Raw genomic sequence first — 21,652 nt, forward strand, 5'->3', positions numbered from 1 at the left:
CTTTTTGTTTATGCCATCTAGCTTAATCAATTTTTATGTAATCGAATATTCTTCTTAGGTCACCTTGGAAATGGATAAAGAGGAAACCTCAGCGTCACTGGGATATGGGCTGGATCACCCATGTCCAAATGAGAATTGAGGTCATTTTTTGGCAAGTGGTGTGAGAAGGTTTTTTTCTGTAGCTGATTTTACTCTCTTTGCCCTTTGCTAAACAAATCCCAACACGCAGTTTAGGGAAATTCCACAGTGCCACACTGAGGTTCCAGTTCCACTCTTAAAAGTAATTCTGCTGAGTTGAAGACAATTACTTGTCCATGTCTGAGTTAGCCCTGTAAATAAACCATGCTGGATCAAATCTTCCATTTCCTGCAGGAAAAAAAAAGGGATTACTTCTTATGGCTGGCATGGTAATTAACAGGATTTGGGAAACACATTTTTGCAGCTGCTTTCAAAATTAACTTCAAAGATTCCATTAATCCCTGCCTCTGAAAAAAAAAAAAGTGATTACAATGTCTTTGGAGAAATAATGTTTTAATTCAAAATATGCTAATAACCTAAATATTAAGCAAGCTACTGTTTGTGCTAATTACGTTGATTACATTTGGTGTTGGTGTAAATATTCCGTTTAGAACATTATATGGAATCTGAATACAAAATCAGCAGGTTCTCACTGTGCTGATTTATAAATTACAGCCCAGCATCAGCAAAAGTGGGGCACAGCTAAAGTTCTTTTCTATGCTATTAGAATATTTAAAATCAGCACTGTAAGTAGGTTCCATCCCAGACAGTGATTCCCTCAGTCCATTTTCATCAGATGCCTCCTAATTTATCCTTGGAGCTGCCCCAGCCCTGGGACCAGCACAGGGAGGACGTGGAGCTGCTGGAGAGAGGCCAGAGGAGGCACCAGGATGAGCAGAGGGATGGAGCAGCTCTGCTGGGAGGAAAGGCTGCGAGAGCTGGCATTGTTCAGCCTGGAGAGGAGAAGCTTTGGGCTGAGCTCAGTGTGGCCTTGCAGGGCCTGAAGGAGCTGCAGGAAAGCTGGAGAGAGACAATTCCCAAGGGCTGGAGGGCCAGGAGCCAGGGAATGGCTTCCCAGTGCCAGAGGGCAGGGCTGGATGGGAGATTGGGCAGGAATTGTTCCCTGGGAGGGTGGGCAGGCCCTGGCACAGGGTGCCCAGAGCAGCTGGGGCTGCCCCTGGATCCCTGGCAGTGCCCAAGGCCAGGTTGGACATTGGGGCTTGGAGCAGCCTGGGACAGTGGGAGGTGTCCCTGCCCATGGCAGGGGTGGAGCTGGCTTTAAGCTCCCTTCCAACCCAAGCCATTCCATGCTTCTAAGTGTGCTCAGTGCTGAAGGGCCTCCTGCTGTCTGTGTGCGCTCAGAAATTCCTGTTCTGAGGATTTACCTCAAGCCAGAAGTTCTGTGTGGACAAAACTGAACAAATCACGTGTCTTAAACTGAAGCAAATGCCCTAAGCCTGTGAGCAACCCTTTGATTAAGGCACTCTGTGTGCATTTTGTGTAGACAGGTAAATAAAAATGTGTGTTTCACATGGGCAGTGACCACACTGCAAACAACACCGTTTGTAGTTATCAGAAACTTGTCAATTTTGGACAGATAATTCTGTGGTTTCCAGGATGACAATGGGCATTCATGTGCATGACCATGTGCCTTCAGTGACTAAAAAAGTCACAAAAACCCGTTGTCCCTCTGTCAGCTTTTAGCCACTGCAGTTTGAGTCCCATTGGCTCATCTCAGCCCACCTGTGTAGTTCTAATTTTTTAAAATAGCTATAGGAAAGCCTTAATAAAATTAGGGACAATCCGGAGCCAGTCAAGTAGAAAACTGTCTGACCCACGAGGATAATTACAGGAATTGTCGAAGTGCCAGGGATCATTTAGCTTTGACAGCCAGAATGGAAAGATGGATTCTGGTGCTCTTCCTCTGGCAACATTGTGCTGCCCTGGCAATACAGAACAGACAGAAAACTGGCTGTGGAGAACTCCCTCGGAGTAGAGGAGCATGCAGGGAGGAGGGGATACGTGGGTGAAGAAGTGTAAGTTGATAAATAATTTTTGTTTCTGTCAGGTTGCTCAAGAAATGCAGTCTGCGATTTCTCACAAAGTAAGACAGAAGTAACAGAGATGTTACCAGATTTATCCGTCATTCCAACAAACTCCTGGCTAGATCTTCTGTACCTGGTGCAGTTCCCTTAAATGAGGCCTTTGAAGGACACTTTCATCTCATAAATATTCAGTACCACGTCTATAAAGATGTGGTGGAGGAGTGGAGGAGCTTGTAAAGGAGGCACAAGTAGACGAGTGAGGAAGGTTTATTTGTGTCGTTTCTTGTGCAATTTTCATTCCTTTATCCAAGCTTCTGTCTGGGGTTCTTCAGCTCTGTCTGCAGATGTTCTTTAGGTGACTGATGTGAGTGAACCTGTACGTCACAAAGTTGGTTTGGGATTTGCCATCTGTGCTGCCAGACCAGTTTGGAGAAGAAATAATTAGAAGGAAATGAGTGAAATGATAGAAGTTGTGGCTGGCTCTCCAGCAGTGCACTTTATCTCTCCCAGCTGTTCATTTCCATGCTTTCTGATACATAATTCCGAAAAATACAGTGGTGCTAAAATTCCAGTCCCATTACTTAGAGGCCCTTGCAGCTTCAGCAAACAAAAAGCTTTTTATCACAGCAACATCGCTTTTCCTGCTCTTTTTATTTTAAGCATTGTCATTTATTTTGTCCATTTTTTAAACCAAATTATTACTGTGTTGTGGCTAAGAGAAATGTTTTTCACACATCAGCATGTGAAATGCTGAGTGCCATAGTTTCAAGTTGGTACATGACGTCAGAAAGAGGTAGTGACACAGAAATCTCCAGTAAAGGAGAACTTAACCTAAATAATCCTATTGAAATCCCAAGTTCTGCAGAGTGGACCCACTCATCCCAGGTCATAGCTGCTTGGTTCTTGCCCCTGCTTAAATTTTGGATCTTCATTTAGATTCTGATGTATCTCCTGATCATTCTGCTGTGATTAGGAAGCTTTCTTTGCTCGGAAAACATCACGAGTCCCTAAGCAGATATTTTCAGCGACATTTTTATTTGCAGAAAGATCATAAACTTCATAAATCTTTGAAATGTATTTTTTCAGTACTTTTTTTTCACGTTAAGGCTGAAACAGCTGAGGTTTTTTTTTAATTAAAGCAGAAGACTATAAAAAAATAAGGTCCTTATGAAATAGTTGTGTTTGATTCAATTTCTTAGAGGGAAATCTTTGTATGGAGAATGGGTGGTGGTGCAGAGGGAAGGCTTGCTTGGCACCGTGCTGGCAGAGCCACAGCTTTTTTTGTGTTGCTTAGTACCAATGTGTGTTTCCTCCTGTCACATCTTAGCATAGCAAAACAAAGCAAAAATTCCCTGCTGTCCTTCTTGCCAATACAGAACATCCTAATAACATTTCATATGTGTCGCCCCTGTCAGTCTACGCTGACTTCTGCTGCTGCTCACTTTACAGAAACTTTCCACCTGTTTCTATTCTTTTAATTCTGCTCTTGGATCTTTTTTTTCCCCATTCTTTTATGTAGAAACACATCCTGTTGAAAATCTGCAGCCACTGCTTTCCTGGGATACAGCTCTGTGTACCTTGTTGACCCTGCACTGAGGCAAAGCATCAGGATGATGTTATTATCTGTAAGAGCCCATTTTTCAGAACGTTCTGGCAGTTTCATGTCCCTGATCTTGGACTTTCTGTGGCTCACTATAAAACAAGCAACCCTTCTGCCCCCAAAAATTCTGTAATCAACACCTGGCTGCAATCCCTAACACTGAGGTGCTAATTAAAAACGTAGCTGAAAAGGTCAGGCTATTTCAAGACAAGAACAGAATGTAAGATTAAAGGCAAAAATTAGGCTTGGGGGTGCAACAGGGCCTAGAAGAATGAGTAGAAAAGCTGCTGCAGTAATTTAACATTCTTCTTGAAATGTCCTCCTGGCTGCAAGTTCACTTTTAACCTTAGTTTGCTCGCCTTGGGGACTAATTTAGTACAGATTTTCATACCATGTTAACTGGCCTCTGCGTATAGCTCTGAGAATTTAACAGGAAAGCAAACCTGTTCTGTTCTTACTGGGATTTTGAGCATATGGCAGAAGTCTTTTTTACTTCCTCTGCTGACAAATTGGGAGTCACTTTGATTTTTGGAGACATTTTTAATTATATGCCTTTGGTGTTTTGTAAAACCACTGAGTTAAAAATTAATATAGCCTGAAGCAGTCATAAACTCTGTTTCCTCCTACGCAACATAGCAACAAAACTGTTTATCATGTTTTACTGTATAATCGTTATGGGTCTGCACTCATGTTCATTTTAGCTCTGATGTTTCTTTGATGCCTGGTGGAAAGTTTATTCAATGCTTCTGTCCTGGTGCTTGCCTTAAAAAACGCTGTGGAATTTCAGAAGCAATCTCTGAATGAAGGGAGCTGGCTGCAAGTTATAGGGAATGGGAATCTTCTCATGAGGAAAGGCTGAGGGAGCTGGGGCTCTTCAGCCTATCAGATCCCAGAAATTAATACTACTTTTCCTGTATTTCAGTGATTTTAATTTCATCTGTTTTATCTATGGCCAATATCTGCTATACCAGCATTTCATCCATTGCTTCTTGAAAATCCCCCCAGCAACTCCTCCTCGTGTTTAGTCCCCTTTTTCTCTGAACCACGTTAAAAAAACTCAGCTTTGTTCTGCAACCTGCAGTAGCATCATGAAAGGTGATGAAAGAAGAAAGAAATTCCAGCTGCTAATAATACCAACACCTTGAAAATGTTTTGAAAAGTAGGTCCACTGAATGTATTGAAATAAAAGACTAAAGGCTTTGCAGGAGGATGATCCCATTGTACCTGGCTTTTTCCTGAGTTTCAGTACCTTGTTGATGAGAAGCTGATTCTCACTTTCAAATCCATTGCAGTCACTTGGAAGACAGCACAGGACTTGTAGATCAAAATATGTCTATAACTAAAGGAAAAGCTCTTTTCCTTTAGAAGAAGCTGGTTTGGCGGACTTTCAGGTTTCGTCTGTTTAAGTCCAGGGGTCACCAATCAAAAAAATGGCTGCAGAATATTGCAACTGATTTCAGACTTAAAGAAAAATACCATGACCTCATGAATAGAAAAACCTTCATTTACCAAACCCAAGTTTTTATTCTTTTTCTTTGACAACATTCTTCTCTCCCCGAGGGGAAATCTCGAGACATGAAATAAATGTGTGAATCCATATTCCAGCACTCCATCATAAGCAGACTGAACCTGACAGGTATAGCCTAGGGAGGAAAGAGAAGCTTTCATAAAGCCTAAGTAGCACAGCCTGAAATGCTCAGGAAATAAGACAACTTGAAAAAGCATTTAAAAATATGCAGGGGAGGAAAAAGGAATATAGGTACCTTTTTATTGATAGAAAAAATAAGGTATTTTGTAAATGAACACAATAAAATCTTCTTTAAAGTGCTGTTTAGAATTGAAACATGGAAGTATTAACCAAACTTTAAATAAAGGCACAAGGCAAAACTGCTTGTTGGGTGGATTTTTTGATTTCTGGCTGTTGGTAACTTACGCTTTTGTCAAAGGTGTTTATCCCTTTAGAATCCCATTCTCTGTTATTGGCCAAGTTTCTGTCTTGGCTCTGAGGCTCCAGGGAGAAAAAAAAAGTATTTTCATTGTCCATATCAGAGCTAAGAGCACACATGAAGATTTTGTACTTACCTCATTATTAGCTCTATATACAAAATACACCTTGGAAATACCACTGCTTGGGAAGGCAAAAGACAGAAGCCAAAGCAGAGAAGGTTTTAACCAGAAATTTTAAAGAAAATGCCTTCAGACAAGTGTATGGCTGTATGCATTTTCATAGGAGAATCCACATAACTGTCCAGATGCTGGTAAAAACCATTTGGTTTGCAGTGCTCCTGTACCTCTTCACTTCCCTGGTGCTTGAGGATGTGCTGCCTCTGATGGCTGAGTGCAGCTGGATTTATTCTCTGAGTTTTATACTCCCAGATTTTTACGTGGACAACCCTAGAGGACGATTTCTTCAGTTCTATTTCAGTAACACACACAAGTATGAATAATTTTGCATAAGGAATGTAAATTTGCCATAGGCTGAAGTACCTTAATCCACCTTGAGATGCTTTCTCTGGGGGATGCAGAATAATTTTCATAGAGTGACCATTCCTAAGCCAGAAAGTCCCCTACTATTGAGACCACTCCAGTACTCTGCCACTGTGACTATTTCGACTGCCCTGGTGTTTTGCCTCCTGTTAGTTGGCAGAGTGATTTAAATCAGTTCTTTTTCATGGGAATTCAGGAGGCTATTCCTTGGACAGTGAGTTAAAGTGGGAAGTTCCATCTTCTCTCGTGGCCAAAGCAGAAAATGGATCTTCTAGCCAAAGTCAAGTCAGGATGGAGATTGTCCCTAGCCCTCCTTTTGTTGCTAATGTATTTCTAGGAACATTGTTATTGTGTCTTTTTTGTGGCATTGGCCACATTTACTTCAGGCTGGGCTTTGACCCTTATAATTTTGTCCCTGCAAAACCTCATGACTTCCCTGTAGTCCTCCTGCGTCATGGAAGGGGAGGCACAGCAGGGAGCTGAAGAAATGAAATGCTGCATTGTAGCTCTCATTCCCTTGCACTGCTGGGAACCTGATTACACACATATATATCACTCATTGCTATAATTACATCCAGGGGCACACGTAGTGATCCAGCTGGACCTAAATCAGAGCCTTTTATATTGGAAAAGAGCTCCAGGATCACAGAGTCCAACCTTTAAATGGAACTAAACATTCCTGTGTCACTGGCAGCGTCTCAAAACAACATTGCATGAGGGTGAATGGATAATCCAACATACTGAGGAGGAATCAGGCTGTAATTACCAGGAATTCCAAGGGGAAAATGCATGTTCAAGTGTGTCCTAACCTCTTGTTTTGTGTTTTTTTCCCCCTAACAGAGACAAGGAACCGGGGCTACAAATGGGAAAGACAAGACGTCTGGTGAGAATGGTAAGGGTTGACTTTATTTCTGGATGGAGAATACTGAGTAAAATGGAGCCAAAATACTTTTTACTCTAATGACAGATGTCCGTAGCGAAGGCTTTGGTGTCATAAATTACCTTCTGATTGTGTTTGAGAAACTGGAAGGACTTCAGAGGGTTTGTGTTCTTTTTACTTGTATGTTTAAACCCTTTGCTAAAGTAGAGTCTCTCTTCTGAGTGTGTAAGTGGTAAACTTAAGGACTTCAAAGAAGTCAGAGCAGAGACAAATGAGACTAAAACAAGATGAGGTATGTGTGAAAAGGACACCAAAAAACAAGGTGAGGTATTATGAGCTGCTCCATGAATGAGGAAGGTGAAGAGAAATGGATTTGCTGATAGAGTTTCTGCAGTGTGATTAATCCCACCTAATTTTAGGCCCAGAACTAAGATACCAAAGTTAGAATCCACTTGTTTAGAGCTTATTTGAGTGTTGCTAGAGAGAAGCTATGGATGGAGCAGCTCCCATGGAAGGACCAGATGGCAAAGAGGCTCTGAATTTCGTCATTGGAGTGAGGCTGGACTCATCTCCACTCCTCCAAGGGGTGACTCATGGGGCTTTTTCAGACCTTAATAAAGGGGCTGGCAGAAACCAATTTCAGACCTTCAAGGGGCACAAACAATTCTAATTAAAAAACATTGATTTTTTTTTTTCCCCCAGAAGAATGCAAAACTGAATTTTCAGGAAAACAGTAATTGTTTGGGGTTTTTTTTAAGCTGAAATCTCATTTTATTTCCTACAGGAGCAGAAATGCTTTTCACACAAATGATAATTGATTAAAATCTGATTACCATCAGAAACATTTTTCAAAGGAAAAGATTAAACAATTTTGATTTTCTTTTTAATATACCCAGCTAAAATAGAGGGAGCATCAGAAGGAGGCTTGAACTATAAAATATGCTCTCTGCTTCTGTTTGCTCATCCAGTTCTAATTAAAAGAATGTGTTCTGTGTCCATCCCATCCCCTGAACAGCAGGAAGAATCCGAGTCCCTTCTCTGAAAAGCCAAGGCTTTTCCAAATGGGTCATTTGAGCGGTTATTTTGGATGTGTGTTTTGGCCTTTTACGTTGGTCAGAGTAGAATTTTTGGGCCCTTTGAGGCAACACATCCTAGAGCATTAAGAGTCTTCTTTATGAATAGTTTTCCTATTACAGGGAGGTGACTTTCCCGTAAGGGCTGTTTGCATAATGTTTCAGTAAATGAAATCCGTAGATGATGCTCCCACTATGAGAAAACACAAATTGGAGTGGAAAAAAAAAAACCCCAAATAAATATTTTGGCTTGTTATAGTGTCTTGAATTAGTGGGAACAAATGTACCCTGACAGCAAAGCAATTTGCATTTTCAAGTTAACAGGGAAGGAAAGCAAGCAAGATTATGTCAGCCATTCGGGCAGCATGGGGAGCATGTTTTTCTCTTTTCTGTTTGAGCACATTATGAACTCAGCTCATTTGCCTTGAATTTCTTTCCCAAATAAAAATTTCTTCCCAAATAAAATAGTCCTGTTGTCAAGTTTAGCTTAGATTTACTGATCCTGCAGCCTTTTTAAAAGCAATTTTTTTTTTTTCTTAGTGGGGATTTTGAGTGAGCAAGGGCTGCATCATTAATTCAAAAATATATATGGTTCTAATTGTGGCATAATTTTATGTGTAACATAAAGAGGCAGATGCACAGTTAATCTTGGGCAAAGAGATACCAATTATTTTTTGTAATGAAATTATAGCAGAAAAGCTGTCACCTACATAAAACACAGGAGCAGCAGGGGGAGATGGAATAGAGTCCTCTGATCTCCCCAGCCCACATGCTTGCATAAAAATAAAGCAGAATCAGAACTTTGAACCTGAAATTGAATGCTAAATCAAAGAGGCAGAAATGTGTAACTCTTTGTCCTTATTAGCTCTGTGTGGTTAGAACCCAAGCAGTGATTTATTGCTCTGAAAATTGGGGTGTGCTGTAAACCTACATACACAATATAAATCCTCTGTTCCATGTTTTTTTGGCCGGAAGTCAGCAATATGTCCATGTCTTAAATGTTATTAGCCTCTTCTTCAAGTGTTTGTTTCCCTGTCAAAAGGAAACTTTCCCTCTTGTTTCCCTCTTGTTGAAAAGGAGGGAGGGTGGAGAAGCAAACAAACTCTTTCATCTTATAAAAAGAAAGCAAAAGAAAGAGAAGTCATGCTCTGACAATGTTTGCAAAGGCAAACTGGTCTGGTTGCCGTCTTTGCTCTGTTTACAGATTAGGAAAAGCTGCTGAAAACTGGCCCAAACAACAAATAAAGATGCTTGGCTTTTCTCAGGGTTTGATTCACACAGAGAGACACTGTGGGGTTGAGCTTTGTTCGTGCATTGCAGTAGAAAATGAATTTTGGGCCCGCCTCTAGGTTAGGTTGAAACTGAAGAAAATAAAATAATGACCATGGCAATCAGCAGTCTCCCTCTTTGAAGACATCTATGGCCTTGCTGTCACCATGCAGCACTCAGGGAAATTCAGTCTCCGAGGATTCCTTTTTATAGCAGGGATAGTTTGGGTAGACACAAATGCATTTTCTTGTTTGACCCTCCTTAGACAGGAACAGTCCATCCTTAATTTTATTTAGCTCCTACCCCAGAGCAGCAGTGGCAGCTCTTAGCAAACCTCCCATCAGCAGCAGGGGCTGTGCTGCTGCACACACAGGATGGATGAGGATGGAAGGGACCACAGGGGGACATCTGGTGCCACCTCCCTGCTCCCAGAGCACAGGGTTGTGTCCAGATGGCTCTGGAATATCCCCAGGGAGGAGACCCCAGAGCCTCTGTGGCCAATCTGCTCAGGGCTGGCCCTGCCCAGGGCAGCAGTTCTGCCTCCTGTGCAGGGCAATTGCCGGGCTCAGGCCCTGCCCGTGGCTCTGGTGCCGCTGCCGGGCCCCGGAGCAGAGCCTGGGCCCTGCCCTGAGCCCTCCCTGCAGCCAGGGACAGCCAGGGCTGAGGGCCCCTCTCAGCTGGGGCTCCTCTCGAGGCTGAGCAGCCCCGGCTCCCTCAGCCTGTGCTGGGCACGGAGCTGCTCCAGGCCCTTCCTCAGCTGCGCAGCCTCCGCCGGCCCCGCTCCAGGAGCTCCCTGGCCCTGCTGGGCTGAGGAGCCAGAGCTGGGCACGGCACCCCAGAGGTGCCCCCAGGGCTGGGCACAGGGGCAGGATAACCCTGACCTGCTGGGAATGCTCTTCCCAGTGCACCCCAGGATCCCACTGGCCTTCCTGTCCCCCAGGACACTCTGCTGGCTTGGGGACAGCTCATTGTCCCTCAGGACTCCCAGATCCTTCTCCAGCAGGTCACCCCCAGCCTGTGCTGTGTTATTTATTCCCAGGTGCAGGAGCCTGTATTTGCCCTTGCTGAATTTCTGACAGTTCTCTGCCCATCCCTCCAACCTACTGAGATCCCTCTGAAGGGCTGCACAGCCCTCACGGGGATCAGCTGCTCCTCCAAGCTCTGTGTCATCATCAAACTTGCTGAGGAGGTTCTGCCCCTTCATCCAAGTCACTGATGAACAACTTAAACAATCTGGGCCCAGTATTGAACCCATAACCTCACTGGGACCTTGAAGGACCTCAGTCTACCTGAAACCCAAGAGATACTTATTTGTGAAACTGCAAACTTAGCTTGTAAACCTGTTACATAAACACTGTTCTCTGTGGAAGAAAATCCAAAGGGAAGACAGCACTGCTATTCCCGCACAGCTCAGTGTGGGATAAGAAGCTGTAATTTCCTTTATGCCCACCTGGTTTGATTAGTCGGGACAATCATATTTGCAGATGCAAATATGAAAACAGAATGTCCCCCCCGGCTATTAGTGAATAAATGATTCTTCTCTGTGACCTTGGCAATGTCACAAAGTTCCTTTGTAGGTTAACACTTGTCACTTCTTGTGTTTCACATTGCCCTGTGTTGTTTTTTTCTTGTGGTGCAATTTGCAAGCTGCTCTCATGCAATCTACTCCTTAATAGCCCAGCACAACTGCCAGGGAAACAATTGCATCAGAACCAATTATTTCTATCTTCAAATTTAGAATCACTGTTTTTCCTATTAATAGATCTCGCCCTTTCTTCTCAAAATACATAAAGCATGTGATTATTAATTGGTATTATTAATTTTTCTTGGAAGATGAGATTTATCATTCAGTAACATGAATATTTATAATAACAAAATAAGTGTTTTCATGGGATGAATTCTATGCCTTCCTGGCTCTGAGTGAAATGAAAATGAGTAGGTTTTGCATGAAGTGAGATGTCATGGTGGATTAATCTGATCACAGCAAGATGGTCAGTTGTATTTTCAGTTTCTTTTCATTCCCAAACACTTGTCAGTGTATGAGCTCTGCTTTGGGGCGTTCAGAAAATTATACATGAATAAATATTCTGTGTTTCATCCTGTCCATGGGATGCCTGTACGTAAAGATGAAGAAACAGTAGAGTTAATAAAGTAAATTCTTATGTTTTGCATCTAAAATGGAGTCACTTCAGTCTGAATGCTTCTAGAAAACATTTAGGGTAATGGTAAATAATTGTAAAGCAATCCCGTGTGGGAGAATAGAGATCTCTCTCTAGTAAGCTTTCCTGGTAGAGGGGTAGGCATCTTGCAGTATTATCAACAGTCCATTCACCCACTTCCTCTGCTCAAGAAATTTGGGAAATTCTGCTCACTGCACTCAGGAATAAAAAAAGAAATCTTGCCAGATCCGACAGAGTGAATAATAATCTTCATCGTTATTTATGTAGAGTGCTTAGCTTAATAGAGCTTCAGTTCCTGGCTAGAGGCCAGGATCTTTATTGTACTATGGGCTAATATAAATATCTCTTTAAGAACTCAAAATTAATTTTCCACTAATATTCTCCAATGACTGCGTAAAAAATGTGCTGTTTTTGGGAACAGCCCTGCAAATAAACTTACTGGTGGGAAAAAACGATTTTGAGGAAGGGAGGGGAACACATGAGGGTAATTTGTATAGATATTCAAAGAGCCTCATGGAACATGGTTTGCTGTATCTTCCTGGGCCTGGAGGTCACATTTTTTATTCCAAGGAAGGGACAGAGCCTGAACTGCTGCATTGCAATGCTCATACATTTTCTTTCCCACAAAACATTGCTTGTGCAGCAAAAGATGAATCTTAAGTATTGCAAGCAACTGCTGAATCAATGTGAAAAAAACCACCCTAACCCTTTCAAACTGCTGCTCTCTGATATTTCACCCCCACAGCACTAATCAGAAGTTAGGATGGGGAGTACTGGATGAAGGTATAATACTGAGTTTTCCTGGGTGATAGGTTGAGAGTGGGCGCAGAAATTAGCTTGCCTTGTTGTCTCTTTTCACTATGGTGAAAGTTCTCTCATCCCTTTTAAGTGGTGCTTCAAGGGATATGATCTCCCAGTAATGCAGTCTCTCTCATTCTACTTTCAGCCTATATCCAAAGCCAAATTCTGTCCTATCTCATCCAGTCTAGCCAGTACTAGTGGGGATTTGGGAAGTGAAATGAGAATGATTTGTTGTACCTCATCCCACATCTCTTAAAATAAAAAGTCTGTGCCTCAGCAACATTCCCAGACAAGTCTGCAACCACCAAATACCATAACACCTTCACAGAGACTAAATACAAAAGTGTCTGAACCCTCAGCATGGTTATATAAGTTGTGTTCGGTCATGTACAGATCACTCAGGCTCAGAGGAAGGTGTAAAAAGCCTGTGAGAACTCAACACTCTGATCTGTAGCTGAGGGTGGATCAGATGAGAGGAGAAAAAGTCCCAAGTGAACAGTTCTAGATGAATCCCATCTCAAGACATGGCAAAGACACTGCAGGAAACTGCTGAGTTTCAGTTTAGGAACTTGCCTGGGGACAGCTGCACAGAAAGTTTGCCCAGAACCAAACCAAAGATGTCTCAGGTCCCCTCCTCTTCCTTTGCCCAGCCTGGTGTGTGGAATCAAGGAATGTGCCCGTCCCTGCAGGCAGCCAGCAGGGCTCAGCTAAAGGCAGATTGAGCCTTTAATAACAAGGCTCTGGGATTGTTCACAGATCTTCCCTGGAGAGGATGCTGAAAGGAAGAGAAGGGAATTATACATGAACTTTATTTCCTCTCCTAGGTGAATTTCCATTTCTGGAGGCCAGGGATGAGCATGAGTCCTCTCCAGAGGGATACTGTGTGCTTCTTTATTTGGGGCAGTGATGGCAATGAAGGACTGTTCACAAACATTCTCTGACACACAATTTTTGGTGTTGATTCAGAAACAAAAACTTCTAAAGTGATGGTTTTTATGTGTGTTTGAGATAATGTGGGCACCTTCTGCACTGAAGCTTCACCTATACCCATGTGTGCCTGTCCATGTGCAGTGATCATCTGGTTTCATGGAGAGGAGCCTCTGGAGGAGTTTAAACAATGTATCTGAACTAAACTGAAGAAATACTTCTAAAAGAGTAGATATTGTTCTTATTTTTCTGTTATCTGACAAGTTGGCTTTGACACTGTGCATTACAGCTTCACCTCATCTGCTAATGAGGAGCTTTCGTTTTTTAAATGTTTAGGCAGAAGCATCTTAAAAAAAAAAGGATTTTATTAAACGTTTCATCAATTAACAGCTGTGCTCTTGTGGTCTGGCCTGTGTCTTGGCTCTGGAATTCCCTAAAAGTTTTCATTTTGTGTATCATTTATAACCACTCTCGTGACTCCCAAATAAGTCCATCTTCCCACACAAAAAATATAGCACTATCCACATGAAGGATGTCTGTCTGTATGTTGCTATATAATGTTAATTATGCAGCTTTTTCTTGCACATTTTGGGTTTCTTTTTTCTTTTTTTAGTGCAGAAGTCCCACAAGGAAAAAAAAATACAGAGCAGAACAGCACAAGCATAGAATAACAATTTCAGCTTTTTAAACCTGCTCATTAAAGACTTAAAAAATGGGAAATGGGAAATTATTTCAAAAGAGATCTATCTTTTTTTTTTTTTTTCCCATAGAGGGAAAAGCTCCTATTAACTGGTACCTTTGACATGGAGAATCTTCACACTTAATACTCCTGCCACCAATGAATCTGTCTAGGTACTTATATGGTCCTCACCACCATAGTAACTGAGTGTCTTCCAAGTATTTAAAAATAGAGATAACAATAACAATTCTTGCCCTGGTCCACCTCTTACTTTCCAGCTTGCTAGGAGAACAACTTGATTAATTTGTGGGACCTTTGTTTTGCACACAGTGCCTGCACACAGCTCGGGAAGCTTGTGTGCCTGTGTGGATGCGATGTTCTCAAACCGAGTGCATCCAAAAATCCGGCTGCATTTCTAAAAATGTGAGAGATGAACACATGTATAGGAGTTATATATATTTCTGTATGGTCCCTCACAGTCTGCTCCTTTGCAGGAGGTAGAAGTCAGTAGAACTGCAGCATTCCTGCAGTGCTGAGATCAGGAGCAGCCCAAGGAAATCATCATGAGGTGTCTCAGTAAGTGGGTATTTGAGCACCTGAAAGGTAGTGGTAGCCCATCTCCTTCCTGAGAAACTGGCTGGAAAATCAGCCAAGATCATTAAGGGAAAAAAAAAAAAAAGTGATTAGAAATGAAGAAAAAATCAAATTAAATGAAAGAAAATAAAGCTGTGGTGATGCTGGTGGATTTTGCCTTTTGGATGAGTCATAAATACACTGGAGTTCCCATCAAGTGTTAATGAGGAAAGACAGAATTGAAATGATGCCTTTGACAAGTGCCGTATTTCTTCTGGAAATCAGTCTGTAATTATCAGTGAGCTGCCTGACTGTGCACCAGGGAGAAGGAGCCTTCTTTCCATGACTGGCACATAACTGGCTGGCTGCCACAAATGTGCACTGCCTGGAAAATGGGCTCTCCTGGGAGAAGGAGCCTTTAGTTCTGCTTTGGTGCTGGTGGTGACCCAAAGGGAGGACACAGCTCAAGCCAGCCCCTCAATAACCCTATAAAATTTCCTCTGAAATGAATCTGCCCCTGCATCATCAGGGATGGTTTGGGGTGTGTCAGGATCAGAGTCAATGGGATGTGGGAGATGGAATATTTACATTGGGAATCCATGGAGCTGGGCAGACTGGCACAACTTGGAGATTCCTCTCTCCACGTTCCCCGACACTAACAACAGATGATTAAAAGGCTACAAGAGGTGCATATAGCTCAGCAGCATGTTTTTTTAATTTAGTGGAAGTGAAAAATGAAAGAGGAACACAATCAATGCCCAACAGTGGTTACCAGGATTTACTGTTGTGGAAACATCACTTTTCTTTTTGACTGTACACACACGACTGTACACAGACCTGCTTTACTTCACACCACAGGCTTTTGTTTCCTTCTGACTTGGGTTTGTAAATGGAATGAAAATACTTTTCTACTTACGAGTTCCTCCGTTAGAAATTCGGTAAATGATTAATCATTCGCTTTTTTTCTGAAGGTTTTTAAGATTTTAATTTGTAGCACACAGCTGTCTTGCAGCACTTAGCTCGATGCTCCAAAATTAGCTTGTAATTTGGTGTTATCAGGCTCCCTTGTGTAAGCAGGCACCAGAATTTAGAACAGCAGGAGTGTTACAGACATGATGAAAATGTGCTCCTTTGCTGAACTGGTGGCCAGAACAAAAAGCAGTCAGGGCTGCAGGAAGGAATTAGATGCTGCATCAGGAACCAGCACAACACTTCACCTTCAGTCCCCGTGCTCAGAGATTATTTCAGGACCTTATGTAAAATGCTTAGGTCGCCTGTCCGAGGGAAGAGAGGGGTGTCTCAAAGTCAGCCCCACACGTGTCTTGGGTTCTCTGCCTCTCTCTCTAAGTTTGGGGTGAAATTCTTCATGTCTGGCTCTCTGGGTGCACATCTCTGTGAGAGACCTAAAGCTCTGTTTGTTTTCAACAGAGAAAAATGTATTTTTTTGTGACGTGGTGCTTACCAGAATGAGCTCCTCTGGAGAGCCTGGTGTTCATAGATCTTAATCTGATTTAGGCTTCTAATTTGCTTAGCTCTCTCATGGCTGAGGAATTTGTGGGTAATACTAACATTAAAAATAATAAAAATTATATAATAAATAATAAACAAAATAATTCTTTGTCTATCTCTGGAGTTAAGTGGATGCTCAGCAGGGTATTTCAGAATGTCTGGTTTGGACCTGGACATTTAATTTCTCCTTAAATCCATCTCAAGCAGCTCTATCCTTATTCAGGTTTGACTTATCCTGACCACCTCATGCCAGCTCTCACAGCCATTTTCTCAGTGGAAATATGGATGTGAAAACATCCAAATATTTTCTGGCTTGAGGATTTTGTTAGCCAGGATACTGGATTTGATGGAAGCATTTGCTTTAGCCAAGCACTCTTAGTATTGGTTCCTTTTTCCCCCAGCCCACAGCGGGTTATGAGTAGGAAAGACTGAGAAAAATACATACTTTCCAAGAAGGAATTTCCAAGAACAGAAGAAAGTTGGATAGCACCGGATATGGAAAAGGCATTTTGAAAGTCATAGTGGAAAAAAAGTAGGGCAGGGTGCTCTGGCAGCTCCTGGGAGATGATGTGGGTATTCCAGAGCTGGAAATCAGCTCTCAGCACTTCTCCAGGGTCTCACAGTGACATTATTTAATCACCGTTGATGAATGAGTTCTCTAACTGTATTTTGAGTATCTCATCTTTCATTCTAATTTATACCTAAAACCTCCTGAGACTGCTGGTTGACTCTAGGTGGAGAAAGCATTAATTATTCCTTAGGTTTTAGTGAAACACTGGCACTCCACAGTGACCAATTTGCTACTCCTGTAAAAGCTGCCAATAAAAAAGGACATGTACAAATATATTCATTAGCTCAAACTAATTAAAACCCAGGCTAATAGCCAGGAACACAACACGTTATTGCAGGATTTTGGAATTCATTATGTGCCTGTGCTGATCCAACAGTAACTATCCCTGCAGCTCCTAATCTAAGTTAAAGATCTGTTTACTGACAGACACCTAAAATGTATTTTACAGGGCCTACAGACACTGCAGAGTTTCTGACCCAGGTGTCTGACAGGAAACAGGGATTGGCCATGGAGATAATTCTGGGCAACAGGGATTAGCTGCGGAGAAAATTCTGGGCTACATCCTTTGTTGTGTAACAGAACCAAACAGAAGGATGGGAGAGGTGAGATTAATTAAGCCTGAAGAATTGTTTATTCTTGTGGCCTTTGATTTCAGAGCTGAGTGTAGGTTATCAGGTGTGGTACCTTTGAGGGAAGATGTGGATACACCTGTGTATATTCCAAACCTCCAGTTGCATTTGGGGCCCATCCTGGGGAATGTTGGGAGCACATAAACCCCCATCCTGGCTTATCCAGGGTCATACAGCACAGGTGAGGATCAGATAACCTCCTTCTTTTCACCTCAAATAACCAGGGGACAGAACCCACTGAGGGAAGGACATTGAGACAGAGCTGGATCCAAGGCTGTTTGGTGTCCTGAAGCAGCCACCTCTGGGTCTAGCAGCCAGCAGAATAATTCCTAGCAGAAAACGTGCATTGTGGTCTCACCTAATGATTGTATTCATCAAGCAGGCAGCTGTATTTGTCACTGGCAGAAATTTCTTGGTGACCTTTCCAGTGAATCTGTTCCCAACAAAACTCTATGTCTCTGGTGAGAGCTCTGTGTCTCTCATGTGAGGTCTGCCTCCGGCAGGCAAAGATGTGGAGAAACTGGGGGAAAAAGAATCCCTGGCTTATTTTAGCCAAGAAGGTAAGAAGACAAATGGAAGAAGTGTAGGTTTGGATCTTTTCTGTCAAAGGATGATGGATGCTGTCAGCAGAGGGCAAGACGTGGGCTTTGCCAGTCAATCATTCCCTCCATCAGCACCACTTGGTCTCGTCTCAGACAAACTTCTTTGGCTTAAATTCCTTCCTCTGTCAAATTAAAGAGAAAGAAATGGCTTTTCTAGACCCCAGTGGGAAGAAGTTTGGAGATTAATGATCCATAAACAATAGCATATATTCCTGTGTCATTTTCCCAGCGAGACCAGGTGTGGGAGGTTTGGTGGATGTTGTCTGCTCTGACTGCTGGACCTCTTTGAAGCTTTTCCCTGTGCCAGAGAAAAGGGTCACAATTCTTGTTTAAATATTTATGGTTTTCACAGGAGGGACCACAGAAATAAAGAGCAAAAGACTTAAGTCATGGGATGGCATCCTCTGGAGGTCCCTCAGCTCAGAACCATTCCAGTATGGAAGAACATCAAAAAGAAAATGTAATTTTTGGCAATTCCCCCCATTCCTCCCTGTGCCACAGGCAAACCTTGGGAACAACAGAGTCTAGAAGCTGTTCTCAGATGCAGCAGAATTAGTGTAGCTATTTGGTCTCTATTCATCATCTTAAGAAGATTACTGCAGCTAACATTAGCATTTTTGCTATTACATGGTGGACTGGCTGAAGTCCAGACTGGGTTAGTATTAGAATACTTATTTCTTTCCTTTTACTGTTCTTTTTCTTCTTGCAGTAGAAGATGATGGACACAAAAAAAGCCAGTGAAGAAAGCTGCATCAAGGGATACCAGTGCTTCTTTGTAGTTTCTCCCCACATATCTGTTTGTGTGAGCTTGTAATTCCAGCTCAGTTCGGTTCTAAGTTTCAAGTTTAAATGAAATTAAATATAAGCACATCCACAACTGCCATTATTTTTTGAGTGGGTACTATGTGAGACCACTAAGAAGTTACTGTTTTCTATAAATTTCTATAACTATAAATAGATCCAAATGTACTTGAAACTTGGCATGGAAATGTTCTATAACTACCATGAATTTGACCCTTTGAGCTTCCCACAACTCTGTGGACATCACAGTGATTTTCTGTGGCTGTAAGTAGTTTTCTGCAGGACTCTGTAGTACTGTGATGCGTATTTGAGGCTGAATTTCTTGACTGAACTTGCAGAGTAGAAAAACCAACAATTAACCTGAGCTGAGTTAGAGAGCAGCTGCTTCTCTTCTGCTGTGTGTTTGTGGGGTTTCTGGCCTGCCAGCAAAAGGCTGAGTTTACTTTTGTTTAGTTCAGTGTAATTGCTGAGATAGGGAGTGATGCAGCCCAGAGCTGCCAGCCTCCTTTGCTGGTGTCAGAGATACCTTTTGTTGTTGTAAGTGATGCTGTCTGAATGTGACAAAACACTTGATAAGCTTGGCCAAGCATGCCAGAAAACAAAACAAAACAAAAAGCAATGTGGACTTTTCAGTCCAGGCAGTTCAAAAAACTGCAGGGTGTTCTGCCCCCACCATTGAGATGTTTCAGGAGAAAAACTGATCGATTTGGTTAAAAAAAAGGAAGTTTTGCTTTTTGCTAGTCAGGAGAGGCTGCACAGATTAAGGTAAGCACTAGAAAACACTCAGATCCTCGGTGCCCATTGGCAGAGCTCTTCTGGAAGTGGTTATTGCTGGTTTTTTCAAGGCCCAAGACACATTCACTCATGATATTGAAGGTCTTAACCAGTCATATAAGTTGATATTTTACTGCCACTGTGACTCCTTGTCACAAGCAACAAGGAGTGGTGCAGTGGGATGCTCCGGGGTGAATCCAAACTCCTGGTCCTTCCTACCAGGCAGGCCAGGCTTCCACGATGGATCAAGTTAGTTATTTCTTACTTTCTTCATAAAACCTGTGGTTTTCCTTTCATTTTTTCCACAAGTAGGGTCTTCTCTGCCTCTCTTCCTGTCTCCCTCATTTCTTGTGTCTCACCTCTCATTCTTTCTCCTCCCCCCCTCGAGAATTTTGTGTCTCCTCAGCACAGCTGGGTCGAGTGCTGCTTCTCCCTCTAACTGCCTAATTTTCCCTCCTATTTTCCCAGGAAAACTTGCAGTCTGGGTCATTAGTAAAAAATATTCATTTGCCAAAAAGAAGGTTCCTGACTAATGCTCTAACTCGGGGTCATGGTGACCCTCAGCTGAACTTTTTCATTTTTCTCCAGTCTCACAAAACATTACCAAGACTAGGTTTAAACAAGGGCCAGGTGAGGAGTCACCTGAAAGAAGAGAAACATAAGTAAGAGACAGAACAGTTTTTAAAGGAGCAGAATTAGAAACAAGAAGGCTTTTAGTTGTTCTCTTTCTGGGAAGGAAGGGAAGAAGGGAGGGAGGAAGGAAGGGAGGGAGGAAGGAATTCGGAAGGAAGGAATTTGGAAGGAATTCGGAAGGAAGGAAGGAATTCGGAAGGAATTCGGAAGGAAGGAATTTGGAAGGAATTAGGAAGGAAGGAAGGAAGGAATTTGGAAGGAAGAAAGGAAGAAAGGAAGGAAGGAAGGAAGGAAGGAAGGAAGGAAGGAAGGAAGGAAGGAAGGAAGGAAATAAATAATTGGGTTTCCTGACAAAAGAGGAGAAAAAAAAATAATTGGTTCTGTTTACGTGTAGATCTAAAATTTGAGCAGTAAAGATAATTAGGTGGGTTTTAGTGGAACAGGGAGTGGGCTGTGCTGTGTCCTGTGCATTCTGCACATGCCAGCACTTTGGAGGCGGTGAGGGATGTGAATCCCAACTTAGGTCCTTCCTTGCACCGACCCAGCTTGTGTTTCCTGAAGCAGAGGAAATGCATGAAAGGTTTAGTCCTTCTAGATGCTTGTAAGCTCGTGTCCTTGTAATCCTCAGAAACAGGGTGAGGAAGAATGGGTCTCTCTAGACCAGAAAATACAGGCTGGAGAGATGATCTGAGGTTGGCCAGCTGCGTGTGTCAGCCCAGATGCTGTTTCTGATCAGCTTTATTGACAATCTGACATGTCTGTAAATCCAGACAGACCTTAAAAGGTGCCTGTCAGGGTTTAAATTCACACAAGGGAAAATGTTTTCTAGAGAATTTTTAAATGAGTAGCAGAGATAAATGTGAGAGAAATCCTCACCATAGAATGTGTAAAGGACTACTCAGATTAATTTTTGTCTTCCATGTAATCATTTTAAGTGACTCGACTGTTTTCAATTTTTTTCCTGTGCTTAAATCTTCAAGAAATCATTGGCAACTCTCAAAACACCAGCAGAGTAACATTCACCCTCTGGTTTTGATCCCTTTTAACGATTTTCCAGCTATCCATAACTTTTATTTCATTTAGTTTACATTCCTTCACTGGTATTATATGCACTTACTTTGTTTATTGCAATCTGGACTGGTGGCAAGGCCGATTAACAGCTGCTGAACTCTGCTGGCTAAAAGCTCCCTTTTCAGTTGTACACAACCTTGCCAAAATCCAATGGCTTGGGCTGAAATTTGTTATTTTGATTGCTTGCCTCAAGCAGAATTATTTCGGAAGGGTTCAGCAAAGTCATTCTAGTACTTTCCAAAAATGAGGCTTGAGCAAAATGTTAGCACATCAAGAAATTAAAAACAATTTCTGATGGCCTTTTGTCTGACTGCTTCGAGCCTTTGTCATTTTGAACAGAAATGTAAGATTTGTCATCTGGGATGTGACTTTTCTATTTGTTATAGAGGCCAAGTTATAAATGTTTCGAAGGACAAGCCTTACGTTTGTGTGAGTTCAGTGAAGCAGTTAATTATTTTTTTTTCCATGAAAACGCAACATCACTGAGCCAAATAGTAAACACAAAAGCAATTAAACCAACACTGTCTTTG

General features: G+C 42.2%; 1 protein-coding gene across 1 annotated transcript in view; it reads left to right on the forward strand.

The window, feature by feature from the left end:
- PCP4 (Purkinje cell protein 4) overlaps positions 1 to 21,652 on the forward strand; it is a 48,319-nt gene that overhangs the window by 11,812 nt on the left and 14,855 nt on the right. Inside the window, exon 2 of the mRNA XM_042033370.1 lies at positions 6,991 to 7,042. Coding sequence (XP_041889304.1) covers positions 6,991 to 7,042 — 52 coding nt within the window. The remainder of the gene's footprint in view (positions 1 to 6,990; positions 7,043 to 21,652) is intronic.

Source organism: Corvus kubaryi, unplaced genomic scaffold (genome assembly GCF_017639235.1).
Source record: "Corvus kubaryi isolate FWS band 111438036 unplaced genomic scaffold, C.kubaryi_AGA036_p1.0 133, whole genome shotgun sequence".
Lineage (NCBI taxonomy): Eukaryota > Metazoa > Chordata > Aves > Passeriformes > Corvidae > Corvus > Corvus kubaryi.